This window comes from Danio aesculapii, chromosome 16 (assembly GCF_903798145.1).
Source record: "Danio aesculapii chromosome 16, fDanAes4.1, whole genome shotgun sequence".
Lineage (NCBI taxonomy): Eukaryota > Metazoa > Chordata > Actinopteri > Cypriniformes > Danionidae > Danio > Danio aesculapii.
Genome location: NC_079450.1, coordinates 12,011,086 through 12,027,292, shown reverse-complemented (window position 1 = coordinate 12,027,292; position 16,207 = coordinate 12,011,086). Strand labels below are relative to the sequence as shown.

At 34.5% G+C, this 16,207-nt stretch overlaps 1 protein-coding gene across 1 annotated transcript; it reads left to right on the top strand.

The window, feature by feature from the left end:
- The first annotated feature begins 2,609 nt into the window (after nucleotides 1–2,609).
- On the top strand, nucleotides 2,610–14,311 carry zgc:101716 (uncharacterized protein LOC492784 homolog). Its single transcript, XM_056475704.1, has 6 exons — nucleotides 2,610–2,860; nucleotides 4,966–5,061; nucleotides 5,143–5,286; nucleotides 8,261–8,547; nucleotides 11,636–11,768; nucleotides 14,029–14,311. The coding sequence occupies exons 1-6, from the start codon at nucleotides 2,750–2,752 to the stop codon at nucleotides 14,200–14,202; spliced, it is 945 nt and encodes a 314-aa protein (XP_056331679.1). The 5' UTR covers nucleotides 2,610–2,749; the 3' UTR covers nucleotides 14,203–14,311.
- Nucleotides 14,312–16,207: the final 1,896 nt, after the last annotated feature.

Here is a 16,207-nt window from a genome sequence, read left to right as displayed (position 1 = left end):
GTCACTTTAGCAGTGGCACATCCGGGTTCTGTAATCACAGAATTAGAATTGAGGAGAATGGCAAACAGTGTTTTTTGTGAGCATTTCCCGCCTACTTGTTGAGGTGTATATGTTTGTACCGTAGACTAAACAGCTTAAAAAACAAAAGGTTTATACTAAAATGTGTTACATTTTCTGCCAATTGTAAAAGTAAGAAAGAAGTAAAAAGAAAAAAGGAAATAAAAAAGTGCTTCTGGATTAGATTTTTGTATACACTAAAGGGCACCTATGATGAAAATTATCTTTTGTAAGCTGTTTGGGCAGGACTGTGTGTGAGTATAGTGTGTCCACGGTCTTATTGGAGTAATGTAATCACAATAAGTCTATTTTTTAATTTCCTAACGTTAAAATTGGATCCAAATCCCTCTCCCCTTACAAAAATAGCCTACAGGAATCCTGCAGGATTTTCATTTTTTCTGCAGGAACCTGCTGGTATCCTGTAGGAATTATGAAATCCTGCAGGACAAAATGACAATATGTGCAGGCAATTCCTACAGGTTTTAGAATCATGCAGTACTTTTTACAGGAATCCTGAAGGATTTAAAATTTTCCCCTGCAGGATAGCTGCTGTCCTGCAGGAATTATAAAATCCTGTAAGACACATTGACGATATGTGCAGGAATTTCCTACAGGTTTTACAATGAATCCAAGCAAGTGACAAATCCTGCATGATTTTATAATTCCTGCAGGACTTGAAGGAGTTATTTGTTGTAATTGGAATGAAAGAAAGAAATTCTGTCACAAGATCTTTTTATTGATTGAACTGACAATACAAGAACATCAGAACAAAGACCAGGGGATCCCAGACAGATCTTTAAAAAGGTCAATAATATACAGAGTCATAAGAAAGGAATGTAAATCAAATACAAATAATACTATTAGACAGAAAGGGAAAATTAAAAAAAAAAATAATAGAATTATAGTATTAATAATAATAAAATAATAATACTAAAAGTACTAAATTAAACAAACAAAATTAAACAAATGAATGAAATTACAATGACACATAAACAAATAAAGGAAGCAACTAAAATCGAAGATCTTCTTTAAATACATCTGCATAATATTTCAGGAATCTTAGGGTTTTTTTTATCTTAATAAGAGGAAGTGATTTTAGGAGGGAGTTAAATTCTATTCCAAAATAAGAAAAGGATGGGTAATTATTTGCGAATATCTGTTTGTGAATAAAAAAAAAATTGCTAAATAAGATTAAAAAAAACATATAATGTGTTCCAGGGGGTTATCTTTTGGGTTTTTATAAAAAAAAAAAAGTATGTATTTTAGACTAAAGCAATCCACATCATCTCAAAAGCATTGCAAGAATTAGATGCTTTGCTCTCAGTGAGGACTTGTTCATGCTTTTATCAGCAACAGGGTGGATTACTGTAATAGACTCCTCACTGGCCTTCCCAAAAAGACAGTCAGAGAGACAGTTGCAGCTCATCCAGAACGCCGCAGACAGGATTCTGACCAGAACCGGAAAATTAGAGCACATCACACCTGTCCTCAGGTCTTTACACTGGCTCCCAGTTACATTCAGAATAAATTTTAAAGTATTACTACTTGTCTATAAATCATTAAATTGTCTATGACCTTAATTACAGATATGCTCACTGAATACAAAGCTAACAGATCACTCAGATCTTTAGGATCACATAAACTATGAATTCCAGGAGTTCAGTCAAAGCATGGTTAATCCGTCTTCAGTTATTACACCTCCCGCTCCTGGAATCAGCTTCCAGAAATGATCAGATGTGCTCCAACATTAGGCACATTCAAATCAAGACTGAAAACACATCTGTTTAAGCTGTGCCTTTACTGAATGAGCACTGTGCTACGTCCGACAGATCACACTATTGTGTCCTTTTTTTTTCATTCCTTTAAAACCTATTTTAACACATTTAAATGTTTTTAAATAATTTTTCATTTTTTAAAACGTTTTTATGCCCTTATACTTCTCTTTTATTTCTGTTTATGTAAAGCACTTTGAATTACCATTGTGTATGAAATGTGCTATATAAATAAACTTGCCTATTAAATTAAATAAGATAAATTTTGTAAACACAAGTCTGAATGCTTAAAGGAAACAATGTCTTTGTGCCTTTTTAATGAGATAATTTCTTATGTAAAAGCTAAGATAAAATAAACCAAAAAGTGCTGTTAGTCTAAATGAAAAAAAAACTACAGGGAAAAAAACGTTATTTTTATATATAAATAATATGGGCCTAAATCCTGCACCCGTTCTATTAATTTTAATGTAAATATGCACTGATTTTTCCATATTTGTTTTAAATTTCACTTTTTTGGAAACACATGATGCTGTTTGCTGGAGGGGCATCCGCTGTGTAAAACATATGCTGGGTAAGCTGGCGGTTCATTCCGCTGTGGTGACCCCTGAATAATAAAGAGACTAAGCCGAAAATAAATAAATCAATGCTGCTGCTGGAAGGATGAATTTGCTTTTTGAGCTTCCACGCGCCCCCTAGTGGCTATAAATTAATATCTCATTGGATTCAGCGCTGCGCTGCCTTCTGGTGGATGGAAGAGTTCTACATATTAAATTACGAATATTTAAAGTAAACGACTGGGTTAATGCGCTTCCATCGGATGCCTTGATGTTTCTGTAACGTCTGCTTTGTAACAGTGTAACGCTTACACTGTGTGTGTTCATGACACGAGTGTGTTGGAGTCCACAGTGACGCGTGTTTTCATGATGGAGATTCTGGGCAGCACGTTTGATGATTCGGTGTTTGAAGAGTCGCGGGACAGAAGAGTCTCCGCCGCTCTGCCCACATACCAGCCCAAAATCTGCGAGCCTCTGGTCAGTATCACACTCAACACCCTGCTGGAAAACACATACAAAAATGACATATGTATAAAACGCTATTACCTTATGGTATTTAGCTTTAGCTTTAGCTTTGAGTTACCTCAGAGAAAACTATGGTAGTACTATGGTAGTAATTAGAGGGAGATGCAATAGCGTGCCAGTTATAACGTACATACTATGGCATTTTTCGTGGGAATTGTAATGTACTGCATCATAATCCTGAACTAAAGCTGTTCTTGTCTTAATTTAATCTATTGTATTGCTATACAACTTAGTTCATAATTATATATAATTTATGATAATTATATATAATTATAACATGTATGATTATACAGGTATTTCTGTTCTCACGGTCATAATATACACAATACATTTGCGCACATACTCAGTCTCTCTCTCACACACACTTTATATATATATATATATATATATATATATATATATATATATATATATATATATATATATATATACAAAGTTTAATAGGTCAGAATTATTGGCCCCCCTGTTTAATTTTTTTTCCCAATTTCTGTTTAACAGAGATTTTTTTCCCAACACATTTCTAAACATAATAGTTTTAATAACTCATTTCTAATAACTGATTTATTTTATCTTTGTCATGATGACAGTAAATAATATTTGACTAGATATTTTTCAAGACACTTCTATACAGCTTAAAGTGACATTTAAAGGCTTAACTAGGTTAACTGGGCAGGTTAAGGTAATTAGGGAAGTTATTGTATAACGATGGTTTGTTTTGTAGACTATCAAAAAATAGCTTAAAGGGGCTAATAATATTGACTATAAAATGTTTTTTTTTATTCTAGCCAAAATAAAACAAATAAGACTTTCTCCAAACGAAAAAATATTAGCAGACATACTGTGGAAAATTTCCTTGCTCTGTTAAACATCATTTGGGAAATACTTTAAAAAGAAAAAAAAAATCAAAGAGGGGCTAATAATTCTGACCTTAACTGTATATATATATATATATATATATATATATATATATATATATATATATATATATATATGTCACGATACTGGAATTCAATAGTGTGTGAATCAGTGGTGAAATTTTAAAAACAGCCATTTCCCATGAACAATTGAGCGCTGTTGAGCACATTCTTAAACAGTGCTGATTTGCCGTTGTGTTCACGTGCTCAACAGAAGTAACTGTGATTGGCCATGAAGGTCATCGGTTCACCAAACTCACCACTGTTTACTGAGTGTAACCAAAGATATAGAGACACTGGAGCGATTCAAAGTCACGTTGATCAGCTGGTTTGTCTGTAAGCTGACATATGAGCGATCTGCTGATGAATCTCAGCTTTAAAATGCTCCAGTGTCCCTGTATCTGTGTTTACACTCAGTAAACAGCGATGAGTTTGATGAACTAATGACACAATCACAGTCATTTCTGTTTAGCATATATATATATATATAAATATATATATATATATATTTCTGCAGAGAATCTTGGCTTTGGGCACCAGCAGACATTTCACCCAAAAGCAAACAGCAAAAGTGGTGAAGAAATAGTTAGCAGACAAAAACATTAACGTTTTGCAGTGGCCCAGCCAGAGTCCTGACTTAAACCCAATTGAGAATCTGTGGAGGGTGCTAAAGATCAGGGTGATGGCAGGGACATGAAAGAGTTGGAGCACATCATTAAAGATGAACAGGCAAAAATACCAGTGGAGAAAGGGAAAAAGCTGGTCAGTAATTACAGAAAGCGTTTAATTGCTGTAATAGCCAATTAAGGCTTTTCTGTTCATTATTGAGAAGGGTATCACTAATTTTGGACTTGCCACTTTTTGTTTAATTGTAAATAAACCTGATAGATTATTTTGCACAATGATGCCTCTTGTACATCGTCTTAAATTTTGGGAGAAGCCCGGGACATACTCAGTCCAAAAATAAATAAATAAATAAATTGAAAAATACATTTGCCAGAGCTTAACTGTAACTTTACAAAATCATCTAAAAATCACAAAAATATTCATGAAGAAATGACATTTTTTTTCCAGTTTATTTTATTTCAGTAATTAACTAAAGGTCATGTAGGTCATGCGTTTTCTTTCTTTCATTTTATCAAGTGGTTTTGTGGAGATGGAAACGAAGAGGACGCACTAGAAGAGCAAAAATCCTTGAAGTTTCGAGGCGATCTGGCCTACAGGAGGAAACAGTATCAGGTATAAAAAGCTGATTTGACAGTTTGCTCTCATTATGAAGTGATGTTTTGTAAGCTCATCAGTTTGTCGTGTCCTTGGCAGACCGCTCTGGATGATTATGCGTCCTGTCTCTCTCTCATACCTGCTGGAAACACATCAGTGAAGAGAGACGTGCTGGAAGGAATCGCACGATGCTGCTGTCATCTGGGCAAAAAAGATGAGGCCCTTAATGCGTGTGAGAAACTGGTAAATATATTAATCCTGTATAACCTTTTCCTGATTTAGTTTATTTACTCAAGCTTTGCAGGTAGTTTTTTTGAAGCATCTTGGTTTGTTGTGGTTTACTATTATTAAAAGGGTCCTATTCATAGACTGTAAAAGATATGGACGTAGTACCTGTGACATTACTCATAGGTTTCTTAAGAACGCAAAAGAAACTACAAGTTGGTGTGGCTAACCGTCACCATTTTGTTCACGCGTCATTGCACCGACCGGGGGATACCAAACAAGGGCAAAGAGGCGGAGCATGAGCGGAGCTACAGACGCCTGCTAGCATTTTGCTTAAACAGGCTTTTCTCTGGGAGAACTCTTAATACTCTATTACCTGCGACTCGTTTGTGTTCTGACCACATGTGCTTGGTTGTACACTATATCAATAAAGTGTTTAGTCTTTTTAAAACACTGCTGTAATACATTGAGCCACTAAAGATTGTTCTTATGACGTTTTTCTACGAGGAAAATGCAAATTACTTCCAAACACTTCAAATATAGTCTGTGTTAGTAAATGCAAGACTATTGATGAAATCCAGGCATAACACTGTATGACAACAGCTCAGATGACTGTTCTTGAGCCTACAGCTAGTAATCTGTCAGATTCTGGAGAGCATTACAGTTTTAAGAAAAATATAAATGATAAATGATCTTAAATAAAACAAATACATTTACATTTAGTCATTTAGCAGACGCTTTTATCCAAAGCGACTTACAAATGAGGACAAGGAAGCAATTTACACAACTATAAGAGCAGCAGTGAACAAGTGCTATAGACAAGTTTCAGGTGTGTAACGTCTAAGAAGCAAAGCATTAGAAATTTTATTTATTTATTTTTTTTTTTGAGAGAGAGTACAGTTAGTGGTATAGCCAGAGAGGCAGTTACAGATTATGAAGGAAACAAATACATTTATAACAGGGGTCACCAAACTTGTTCCTGGATGGCCGGTGTCCTGCAGATTTTAGCTCCACCCCTAATCAACCACACATGAACAAGCTAATCAAGGTCTTACTAGGTATACTTGAAACACCCAGGCAGGTGTGTTGAGGCAAGTTGGAGCTAGATTGGTTACCCCTTGATTTATAGAGATGGTATACAAGTATATAATTTCACTCACCTGGGAAATGGAGGCCACGTGAACAATTTGTGAGTGCACACAGCATGCCATATCATCTGATAATTGTAAGAAATAATTTCAAAAGGTTATTGGCTGTGTAAGGTCACATAAAACAACACAAAAATATGATGGATATGCCGAGTTCAGCGGCGAATCAGCCGGAATCAGCTGAGGTGAAGTGATGGCGACCTAGCAAGACCTAGCTGTAAACTCAAGTGGCCATGCCCGCAATTATGCAGACTTAATATAAGTTAATATAAACAAAACGGATGAGTTTAAAAAAAAATTCACCCCCTCACAGTTGTCATGAAGTGTAATATTAGCTATATGAACCAAAATCTTTCTTTGTACCAGGCTGTAAACACCTTTTTTTCTGCTGTAAAGTTGGCCATTTTAACAGTGGGCTCAATAGAAATTTGCTCTATTACAGAGCCAGTACTAGTGGAATTTCCATGAATTGCAGTTTCAGTTAATTACTGGCTAAATTACTATTATTGTATGTTTGTACAGTATGTACACTATCGGTCAAAAGTTTGGGGTCAGTAGTATTTGTAAATGTTATAAAATAAGCTTCTCCTGCTCACCGAAGCTGCATTTATTTCATCAAGAATACAGTATAAAATGTAAAATAGTGAAATGTTATTACACTATAAAATAACTTTCCAAAAGCAATTTATAATTTAATTTAATCATTTATTCCAGTGATTTTAATGATGAATTTTCAGCTTCATTACTCCAGTCTACAGAGTCACATGATCCTTCAGAAATCACTATAATATTAATTATTATTGTTATTATTATTATTATTATTATTATTATTACTGTTATTATTAATGGTAATAGTAATAAAACAATAATAACAGGAGTAATAATTTTATTTGAAACTACACACAATAAGGAAGCAGTTATTTAAAATTGTAATAAATATAAAAAAAAGTTACATTTAAAAAAAACATGAAAAAAAAGCCTTTGATCGGTAGTGTATGTATATTAGTATTGAATTTACATCTATTACTGGGTAGAGTGATATTGCTTATTTATGAGTATGCATGTTTGTATTTGCATCCCTGGTTGGCGAAATATAATTGGGTAAACTGGCAGTGGGTGGGTTATAGAGACCAAAACATATACATTCTGAAACGGAACTCACTTTTTCAAAGTCTAACTGACTTTAGCATTGTTTTCCGGATAAACACTCAGTGAACATGTAGCATGTTTCTTAAACATCTGCAAACATATATGGCATGCTTTAGAAGTGTCAAAAACATACTGTTGAAGTCAAAATTATTCGCCCTCTTGTGATTAAAAAAAAAAAAAAAAAAAAATTCTCCAAATATTTTCCAAATGATTTTTCAAATGTAATTTTTCACAGTATTTCCGATAATATTTTTTCTTCTGGAGAAAGTCTTATTTGTTTTATTTCGGCTAGAATAAAAGCAGTTCTTAAAAAAACATTTTAAGCTCAATATTATTAGTCCATTTGTTTTCGATTGTCGCCAGAACAAACCATTGTTATACAATGACTTGCCTAATTACTCAAACTTGCCTAATTAACCTAGTTAAGTCTTTAAATGTCACTTTAAGCTGAATACTAGTATGTTAAAATATCTAGTAAAATATTATGAACTAAAGATAAAATAAATCAGTTATTAGAAATGAGTTATTAAAACTATTATATTTAGAAATGTGTTGAAAAAAATCTTCTCTCCGTTAAACAGAAATTAGGGAAAAAATATACAGGGGGGCTAATAATTTAGGAGGACTAATAATTCTGACTCATATGCAGCGTGTTTAAATCAAATCAGTAAAAATGACCTATGTTTTATGGCCAGAGGACAGACATATCGAACACCTGCCACCTCACCTGCGTCCTGCAGCTGGAGCTCAGTGTTCATGAGCATTACAGAGATCTGACAAGCAGCATCTCCAGCCTCCAGCAGCTCTGTTGCCTTCATCCGTATCATCTGTGGCACTGGCTGAATCTGGCCACCAGCTTTCAGAGACTACTGGAGTCTGATAACCATCCAGAGACATCCAGCGATGAGGAGAAACATGAAAAACAGCAGGAGACTAAGAACATTTTAAGACTCAAGACCATCATGTGCTTGATCAGAACAAGGTATGTCAGCCTTAAAGTTCCCAGGAAATCAAAATGGACTCTTCTTATTTGAATATGCACAGTTGAAGTCAGAATTATTAGCCCTCCTGTATTGTTAGCTCCCCTGTATATTTTTCCACAGTTTATATTCAACTTAAAGAAGATTTTTTCAACACATTTATAAACATAATAGTTTTAATAACTAATTCCTAATAACAGATTTATTTTATCTTTGCCGTGATTACAGTAAATAATATTTAAGTAGATATTTTTAACATGCTAGTATTCAGCTTAAAGTGACATTTAAAGCTTTAACTAGGTTTATCAGGCAAGTTAGGGTAATTAGGCAAATCATTGCATAACGATGGTTTGTTCTGTAGACAATTAACATAAATATTGCTTAAAGGGGGCTAATAATATCGACCTTAAATTGTTTTCTTTTCTAAATTAAAAACTGCTTTTATTCTAACCGAAATAAAACAAATCAGACTTTCTCCAGAAGAAAAATAATATGGGAAATACTGTGGAAAAATTCCTTGCTGAGTTTAACGTAATTTGGGAAATATTCGAAAAAGAAAATTCAGGAGAGCTAATCATTTTGACTTCAACTTTAAATAGCAGTACTTGCTATAAACAATGCTATTCTTTTGTCCTCATAAACTTTAATCAAATTAGAGCTGTAATCAGGCCATATTGACCTTATTCTTCAATGCGGAAGTGCGCGCGTTTTTGCGATTATTTTAAACTTCCGATTCAGTTGCCTATGGGAGAAATGACTAGGAATAATAAACGGCAAAAAACGGTCAAACTACTTACTCTACAAACAAGTGTTTGCATTATAATACAGACAAAGTAGAATAATATACTAAAAAATATCAGTTTGCAACACCAAGCAGCAAAACGAGCTGTTTTTAACGTTTAAAAATGAATGGAAGCGAATGAGACCGGAAGTTTCGAGCCAAAATGATTCAAATGGCTGCGCCCACTCGTACGTGGAGAATAAGGTCAATAAGTTAGGCCCGAGCCAGTACATTTTGATTGACAGCTTTTCAAAAGCCCGAACCAGTTTACAAACCGACATTAATCAAATGTGCACATGCTCACAGCTCTTTTGCCTAGTGGTTTATACGTGTTTTAACATAATTTATTCATAAGAAACGTATAGGCCACTTTGAAGTTGGAACAAAGAAATATAAATATAAAATAAGTCTTCTGTAACATCTTAGCACTCCAAAAAGGCCGAGGTATATACACTTAGCCTTTAAATTGGCCAACACACCAATAAAAATAAGTCTTTCCTAACAAATTAAATTAAAATAAATTCTAAATTATGACTGGTATTTGGTAATAACGAAATTAAGATAAAGGCTCTGCGGGATTTGTTTCTTTACTTCTCTTCACAATCCAGAATTAGGCGATGGTGAAGCTGAATAATTAAAGAATAATGCCTACTCTGTCTACATTATGATTGATTTAATTAATATTTAGTTATAATTTGAAAATTCTTTACTCACCAAGACTAGGCTTTGTAAACGTGTTTTGGTGGAGGAACATTATTGAATGCACTGTAGGCCTAGATGGCTTTAGCGCGGTCCTGCGCTTACTGATGGTGCGTCCAGCAGCACTAAACACCCTTTCACTGCTGCTACTATCCGGGATGCATAGTACTACTGATCTGGCTAATTTTGCAAGTTTTGGCTAGGGTTGTTTGTTTGTTTATCTTCCACCAGCCAAGTGCATCCATTTCATTTTCTATGACAGCGGTTTCAATGTAGCAAGTGACTTCGTTATTTTCCCTGTCAGCTCCCTGTCCCACTCTGCAAAATTCACTTTTTTTTACTTCTCCGTCATCATTTGCTTCACCTTTGCAGAGATGTAGGTTAATGTTGTAACAAATGATTTGATTATTTTCTAACGCTAATCAAAATGCATCACATGACCGTTCATTTACCGCGCAAGCCAGAGCCCGGCCTGACCTCGAAACGACTTTTTTTTTTTTTTACAAAACGTGTAAAACGTGTCTCGTTCTGCTCTGAATTTGTTTATCCGTGAATGTTATTTCATTTTGTTAGCAACCTTTCTTTTACCAATCCAAAAAAACTAAATCACAATCATTTTTCTCATTTCAGGACCATTTTAAGTGGATGTAAGTCACAATAGTGACAAAAAAGGCAATCTTAACTTTCGTTTCATGGCTACGTCCATGGGATAGTTCACCCAAAAACTAAGAATCCATCATCATTTAGTCTCTTTACTTGTTCCAGACTTGAGTTATTTCTTCTGTTAATCACAAGGGCCAGCAGCTAGCTCTCTGAAACTCTCATATGGTCGCCCACTGAAGCCAAGCAGGGCTGCGCCTGGTCAGTACCTGGATGGGAGACCACATGGGAAAGCTAGGTTGCTGCCAGAAGTGGTGTTAGTGAGACCAGCAGGGGTCGCTCAACCTGCGGTCTGTGTGGGTCCTAACGCCCCAGTAGATTGATAGACACTCTATACCGCTCAGCTGTCTTTTGGATGAGATGTTCTCTGTGGTCGTTTAAAATCCCAGGATGTTCTTTGAATAAAGAGTTGAGGTTTAACTCTTTAATGCCAAATTTGCCCACTGGCCTTTGTCCATCATGGCCTCCTAACCATCCCCATATCATACTTGGCTTCATCACTCTGTCTCCTCTTCACCAATCAGCTGGTGTACTGGCGCAATATGGTTTCGTCTGCCGTCATGTCATCCAGGTGGGTGCTGCACACTGGTGATGGATGAGGAGATTCCCCCCAAAAATGTGTAAAGTGCTTTGAGTGTCCCAAAAAGCGATATATAAATGGAAGGAGTTACTATTATTATTATGATTATTATATTTTGAAGAAAGCAGAAAACATGTAACCATTGACTTCCATAGCATTTGTTTTTCTTACTATGGAAGTCAATGGTTACAGGTTTTTAGCTTTCTTCGAAATATCTTCTTTTGTGTTCAACTCATAAAGGTTTGAAACCACTTGAGGGAGCGTAAATAGTGAGCACATTTTCATTTTTGGGTGAACTATCCCTTTAAGAGAACTAGCTGTTTATTACTGACTGAATTCATCTTGTGATTTATTTATTTGTTTTCTTCAGGATGCTGATTGAAATCCTCCGGGTTCAGCAGTTCTCGTTTGTACTGGAAAACAGCCTAAGAGCATTACAAGACATTGAGGAAGCTCTACATGTCCTGCAACCAACAGAGAAGATACTTCAGACAGTCTCTGAGGTCTGACATGCTTAACATGAACTGACAGCGAACAACTGCGTTTACGTTTACTAACGTTAACAAAGATGAATAAATACTGTTATAAATATATAGTTTATTACTTGAAGTTCAGATGCAAACCTCCAAAATATTCTTCTAAAATTAGCTTTTTTCCTCACCCTCCTGTGTCTATGTCCAGTTTCTTTACATTAAAGCAATAAAAATTATGTATTCTTTGCCAAAAAAGTGAATCTTCTGAATCTACATACAGGAGCCTGAGAAAAACGCTCATTTTAGAAGAAACCTTTAGATGGCACTTCTAAACTTTGAGGTTTTTGCAGCTGAACTCTTTGTTTGTTAATTGTTGTAAATACATTGACTACACGTCTAGTATTCAAATTCACATTTTATTACTCACATATATAGTCACACACTGTACGATATGCAATGAAATGCTTAAACGAAAAGGCTGTGACCTTAAAAAAAGATAATTAATACGAAATTAAATATGGAATAAAATAAGAGATAAAACAAAATAGAAAAACCTTAGATGTAGAAGATACAGCTATAAAAAATAAGAACAAATATAAAATATAGCTATACAATATAGAAAACCTAGTTATAGATCAGCACAATGTACAATGAAAAAAATAGTATTTTATTGTAAAAAAGGTTTTTAAATACTGTAAAGTGCTACATAAATATTAAATAAAACTGTTAAAATATAATATTGTGAGTAATAAGTAATATGTAATTATTATTTATTATTGTAATTTATTTTATTATTATTTTTGAACAATCGTTTTATTGAGATGTAACAAAATCAAACGTGACAATATATTATATTGTCACATGTATGATTTTGTTACATCTCAATATAACACATCACAATCATATTTACATCTCTGTTTTCAATTTAAAAGATAACAACAAAGGCCACACGGTGGCTCAGTGGTTAGCACTGTCGCCTCACAGCAAGAAGTTCGCTGGTTCAAGGCCTGGCTGGGTCAGTTGAAGTTTCTGTGTGAAGTTTGCATCTTCTCGCCGTGTTGACATGGGTTTCCTCCACTGTCCAAACACATGCGCTATAGGTGAATTGGGTAAGCTAAACTGGCTGTAGTGTATGTGGGTGCATGCAAGAGTGTGTGGGTGTTTCCCAGTACTGGGTTGTAGCTGGAAGGGCATCTACTGTGTAAAGCACATGCCGGATAAGTTGGCGGTTCATTCCGCTGTGGTGACCCATGATTAATAAATGGACTAAGCCAAAGGAAATTAGGTTATTTTAATTAGTAACAGATTATTCTAGATAATTTTAGAAATATAAAAATTATTTTAAAAATTATTATTTTTGATTACAGTGTAAATGAGCAATTTCCAATATTAATAGATTTGAAAATGTTCTTACAATGGCGTTTCAGCAGCTGCTTTATGACATATATACACACATTTTGTTTAAGAAATGTTTTTTATTACTTTAACTTTTATTAATAGATACATAAAAAACAGTTTTGCTTTCGAGCAATCTTACGCATCTTTGCTATTTAAAGGATATCCATATAATATGATGTCACAACATTAAAGGGGAAGTTTACTTTTACCCTGTTTTACTACATCATAAATTCCCCTTTAATGATGCGTTTTATAAAAGATGGTTTATTCTAGTGGTAATTAATTAAATAAATAGTTGTAATTTTAAAACGAGCATTTGGCAACCTTTATGACACTTAGGCAGTTTAGGTTTATGACAGCACAAAATTTAAGGCTGATGCTAAACAAATCCATGATGGTTAGTAATAACTGGAAAAATATAATGCATAAATATTAAAGTGGTAACCTGGGACTACATTTGTTTTAAAAGCATAATATTTTATACCACATTAGGATGTTATACAGAATGATCTTAACTGCAGTTTCAGTGACTTTAAACAGTACAAATGAATAAAAGGTCTACGAATGTTATAAAACAGTTAGTGGTCTTGTGCTGCCATCTGTTGGCTAAAATGGTAGGTGACATTTGAAAGTCTGTGTTTTAATGGCTGAAATGGAAAAACTTTGAAGCTTGATGTGAAGATAAAATACTTGGAACAAAATAAGTGCAAGTAAAAAATGACATTTTATTTTTGGTTTGAGTATTTATTTTCAGTATGTTGTATGAATTCAGTGTTAGATATTCTCAGTTCATACAAAAATTAACTACACAAATTGCATGACTAAAATCTATGTAAACATCTCATGAATCACTTGACCATCAAATGACCATCTATTCTGATCTTACAACTAGGTGATGGCAGAAGACCTCAATCCAGAGAAGATGAGGGAGGAAACCCAAGATGGAGAGAGTTTATCAGGTCTCTGTGTTAAAGACTTTGACGAGAGATGGTGGAACAAACTCCACAGCAAACTGCAGGAGGACACAACAGCTTTAACATTTCACACAAACCTGCAGGAGATATAGCAGTAATACAAATATTGTGCCTTTTAGAAAAATGAATGTGAATCTTATACTTAAATAACATCTATGATACCGTTACAAAGCAGAATAAAGTTGAATGTTTCAAAATGAATAGAGCTGCTACTTTTACTCATTCAAACAGCATGCATTATGAACTAAAACTATATTTGAAATATTTCAGTAGAAAAACAGGCAGTATGGTAATATTTGTTGCTGTTATTATTATTATTGAATTTAAATATTTGAAAAAATAAAGAAATAGCCAACAGATAGCGCTATGATATATTCAACTGCAAATGATTTAATAATACTTTCAGTTAATACAATATAGAGCTTTTATTTTCGAGGAAGATGGACCATGTTTTATTTTTAAATTATTTTCTTTTGACAACATTTATCAAACTTTAGCACACTGTGGTTGTATTCAAAATCACCCCCTAATGCCCTCAAATAGTGCACTGATTGATAGAAGGGATACAGCTGCGTATACTCAATATAGCATAATTTATGTGACACTAGGCTACAGCAGTAATTAATAATTTTACATTACTGTGAGGGGTATGTTAAGGGTTGGGATGTGGGTAGACGTTAATAAAATACAGTTAATAGGTTATTTTTTTTTTAAATAAAACTCATTATTACTGTTTTGCATCACGTGAGGGGAAGGGTTGTGTAGTAGGGGTAGTAGACATTAATTAATAAAATGACATTAAGGAATAATTTAATAATGAATATAAATATTTCTCGTAATAATTACTGTTTTATATTACTGCCATGCTTAAAAAACTTAAACCAGCCTAGGCTGGTTGGCCAGCCCTGGTTTTAGAGGGGGTTTGGCCATTTCCAGCCTGGTTTTAGCATGACTAGGCTGGTCAAGCTGGTTTTAGCTAGTCATGTCCCAACCTGACCAGCTAAGACCAGTATGGAAATGGCCAAAAGCCCTCTAAAACCAGGCAGGTCGACCATTAATGGGTAATTTAATAAAAAATATTTTGTTAACTTCCAGCCGCAGCTGTATCCCTTTTAAGAACCCTATTTGAGGGATCAGCCACTTCTAGTGGAGTCCGAAATCATAGTGGACGTATTGTGTGCACTCAATCATTCCCAAAACTCACATAACGACAATCCCATAACGAGTCTACAACCCATGTACACTCAACGAGTAATACTTTATGAAAGTTCGCGCGCCGGATGAATTTTCGCGTCTGACCACAAGATGGCGTCTGAAGCACAATCCCATCGGCGTAAGTTTTAACATAAAAAGTAACGTTTATACACGATACAAATCAAAAGTCTTTGCTTCATTACTAACAGACAGTTCGCTAAGTGTTAAATAACTATAACAGAGTCTGACTAGGAAGTGTAAAGTCTATCCTTCTGAGGGATTTATCAACCAGCAAAACAACATACGGGTAAAGTACCGCGGTCACAAACCTTCACTCGCTCGCTTCCTTCACTTCTTTAAGTGGTCTATATTAGTGGACTAATGTAGGGAATAGTGAATGATTAGTATATATATATTAAAAAAGTACCAGCCAACTGCTAGTGACACTGTTTTATATATTCATCAGTGGTGTTTTTTTTTTATTATTCACTTTTGGTTCTTTGTGAGTGCTAATTTTACCACATTCCATTAACCTTTATGTGCTGTTTGGGATGTTTTCATCCACTGGGGTGATCTTGAGTCTTAATTTGGCCACAACTTTCTTTGTATTTCAGCCAATGGAATGATTTTTGGTGACAAATGTTATTTTGACACATAGTTTGGGAAAGTGATTTGAAAATGAAATAAAATTAATTCCACACACTACGGGCAAATTTACTATCCTTTCATTATGTTTGTGGCTGTTTTTGCCCCTTTGACTTAAAGGCATTTTTGATTGCAAGGACATGACTCAATATAATCATGCATTCTTGATTGCTGGTGATTTTCTCTGTTGGTAAGAGGCCAAATTTGTATTTTTTTTACCTTTGATCACCAGTTGCATTACAAATAAGCCGTTTCTCG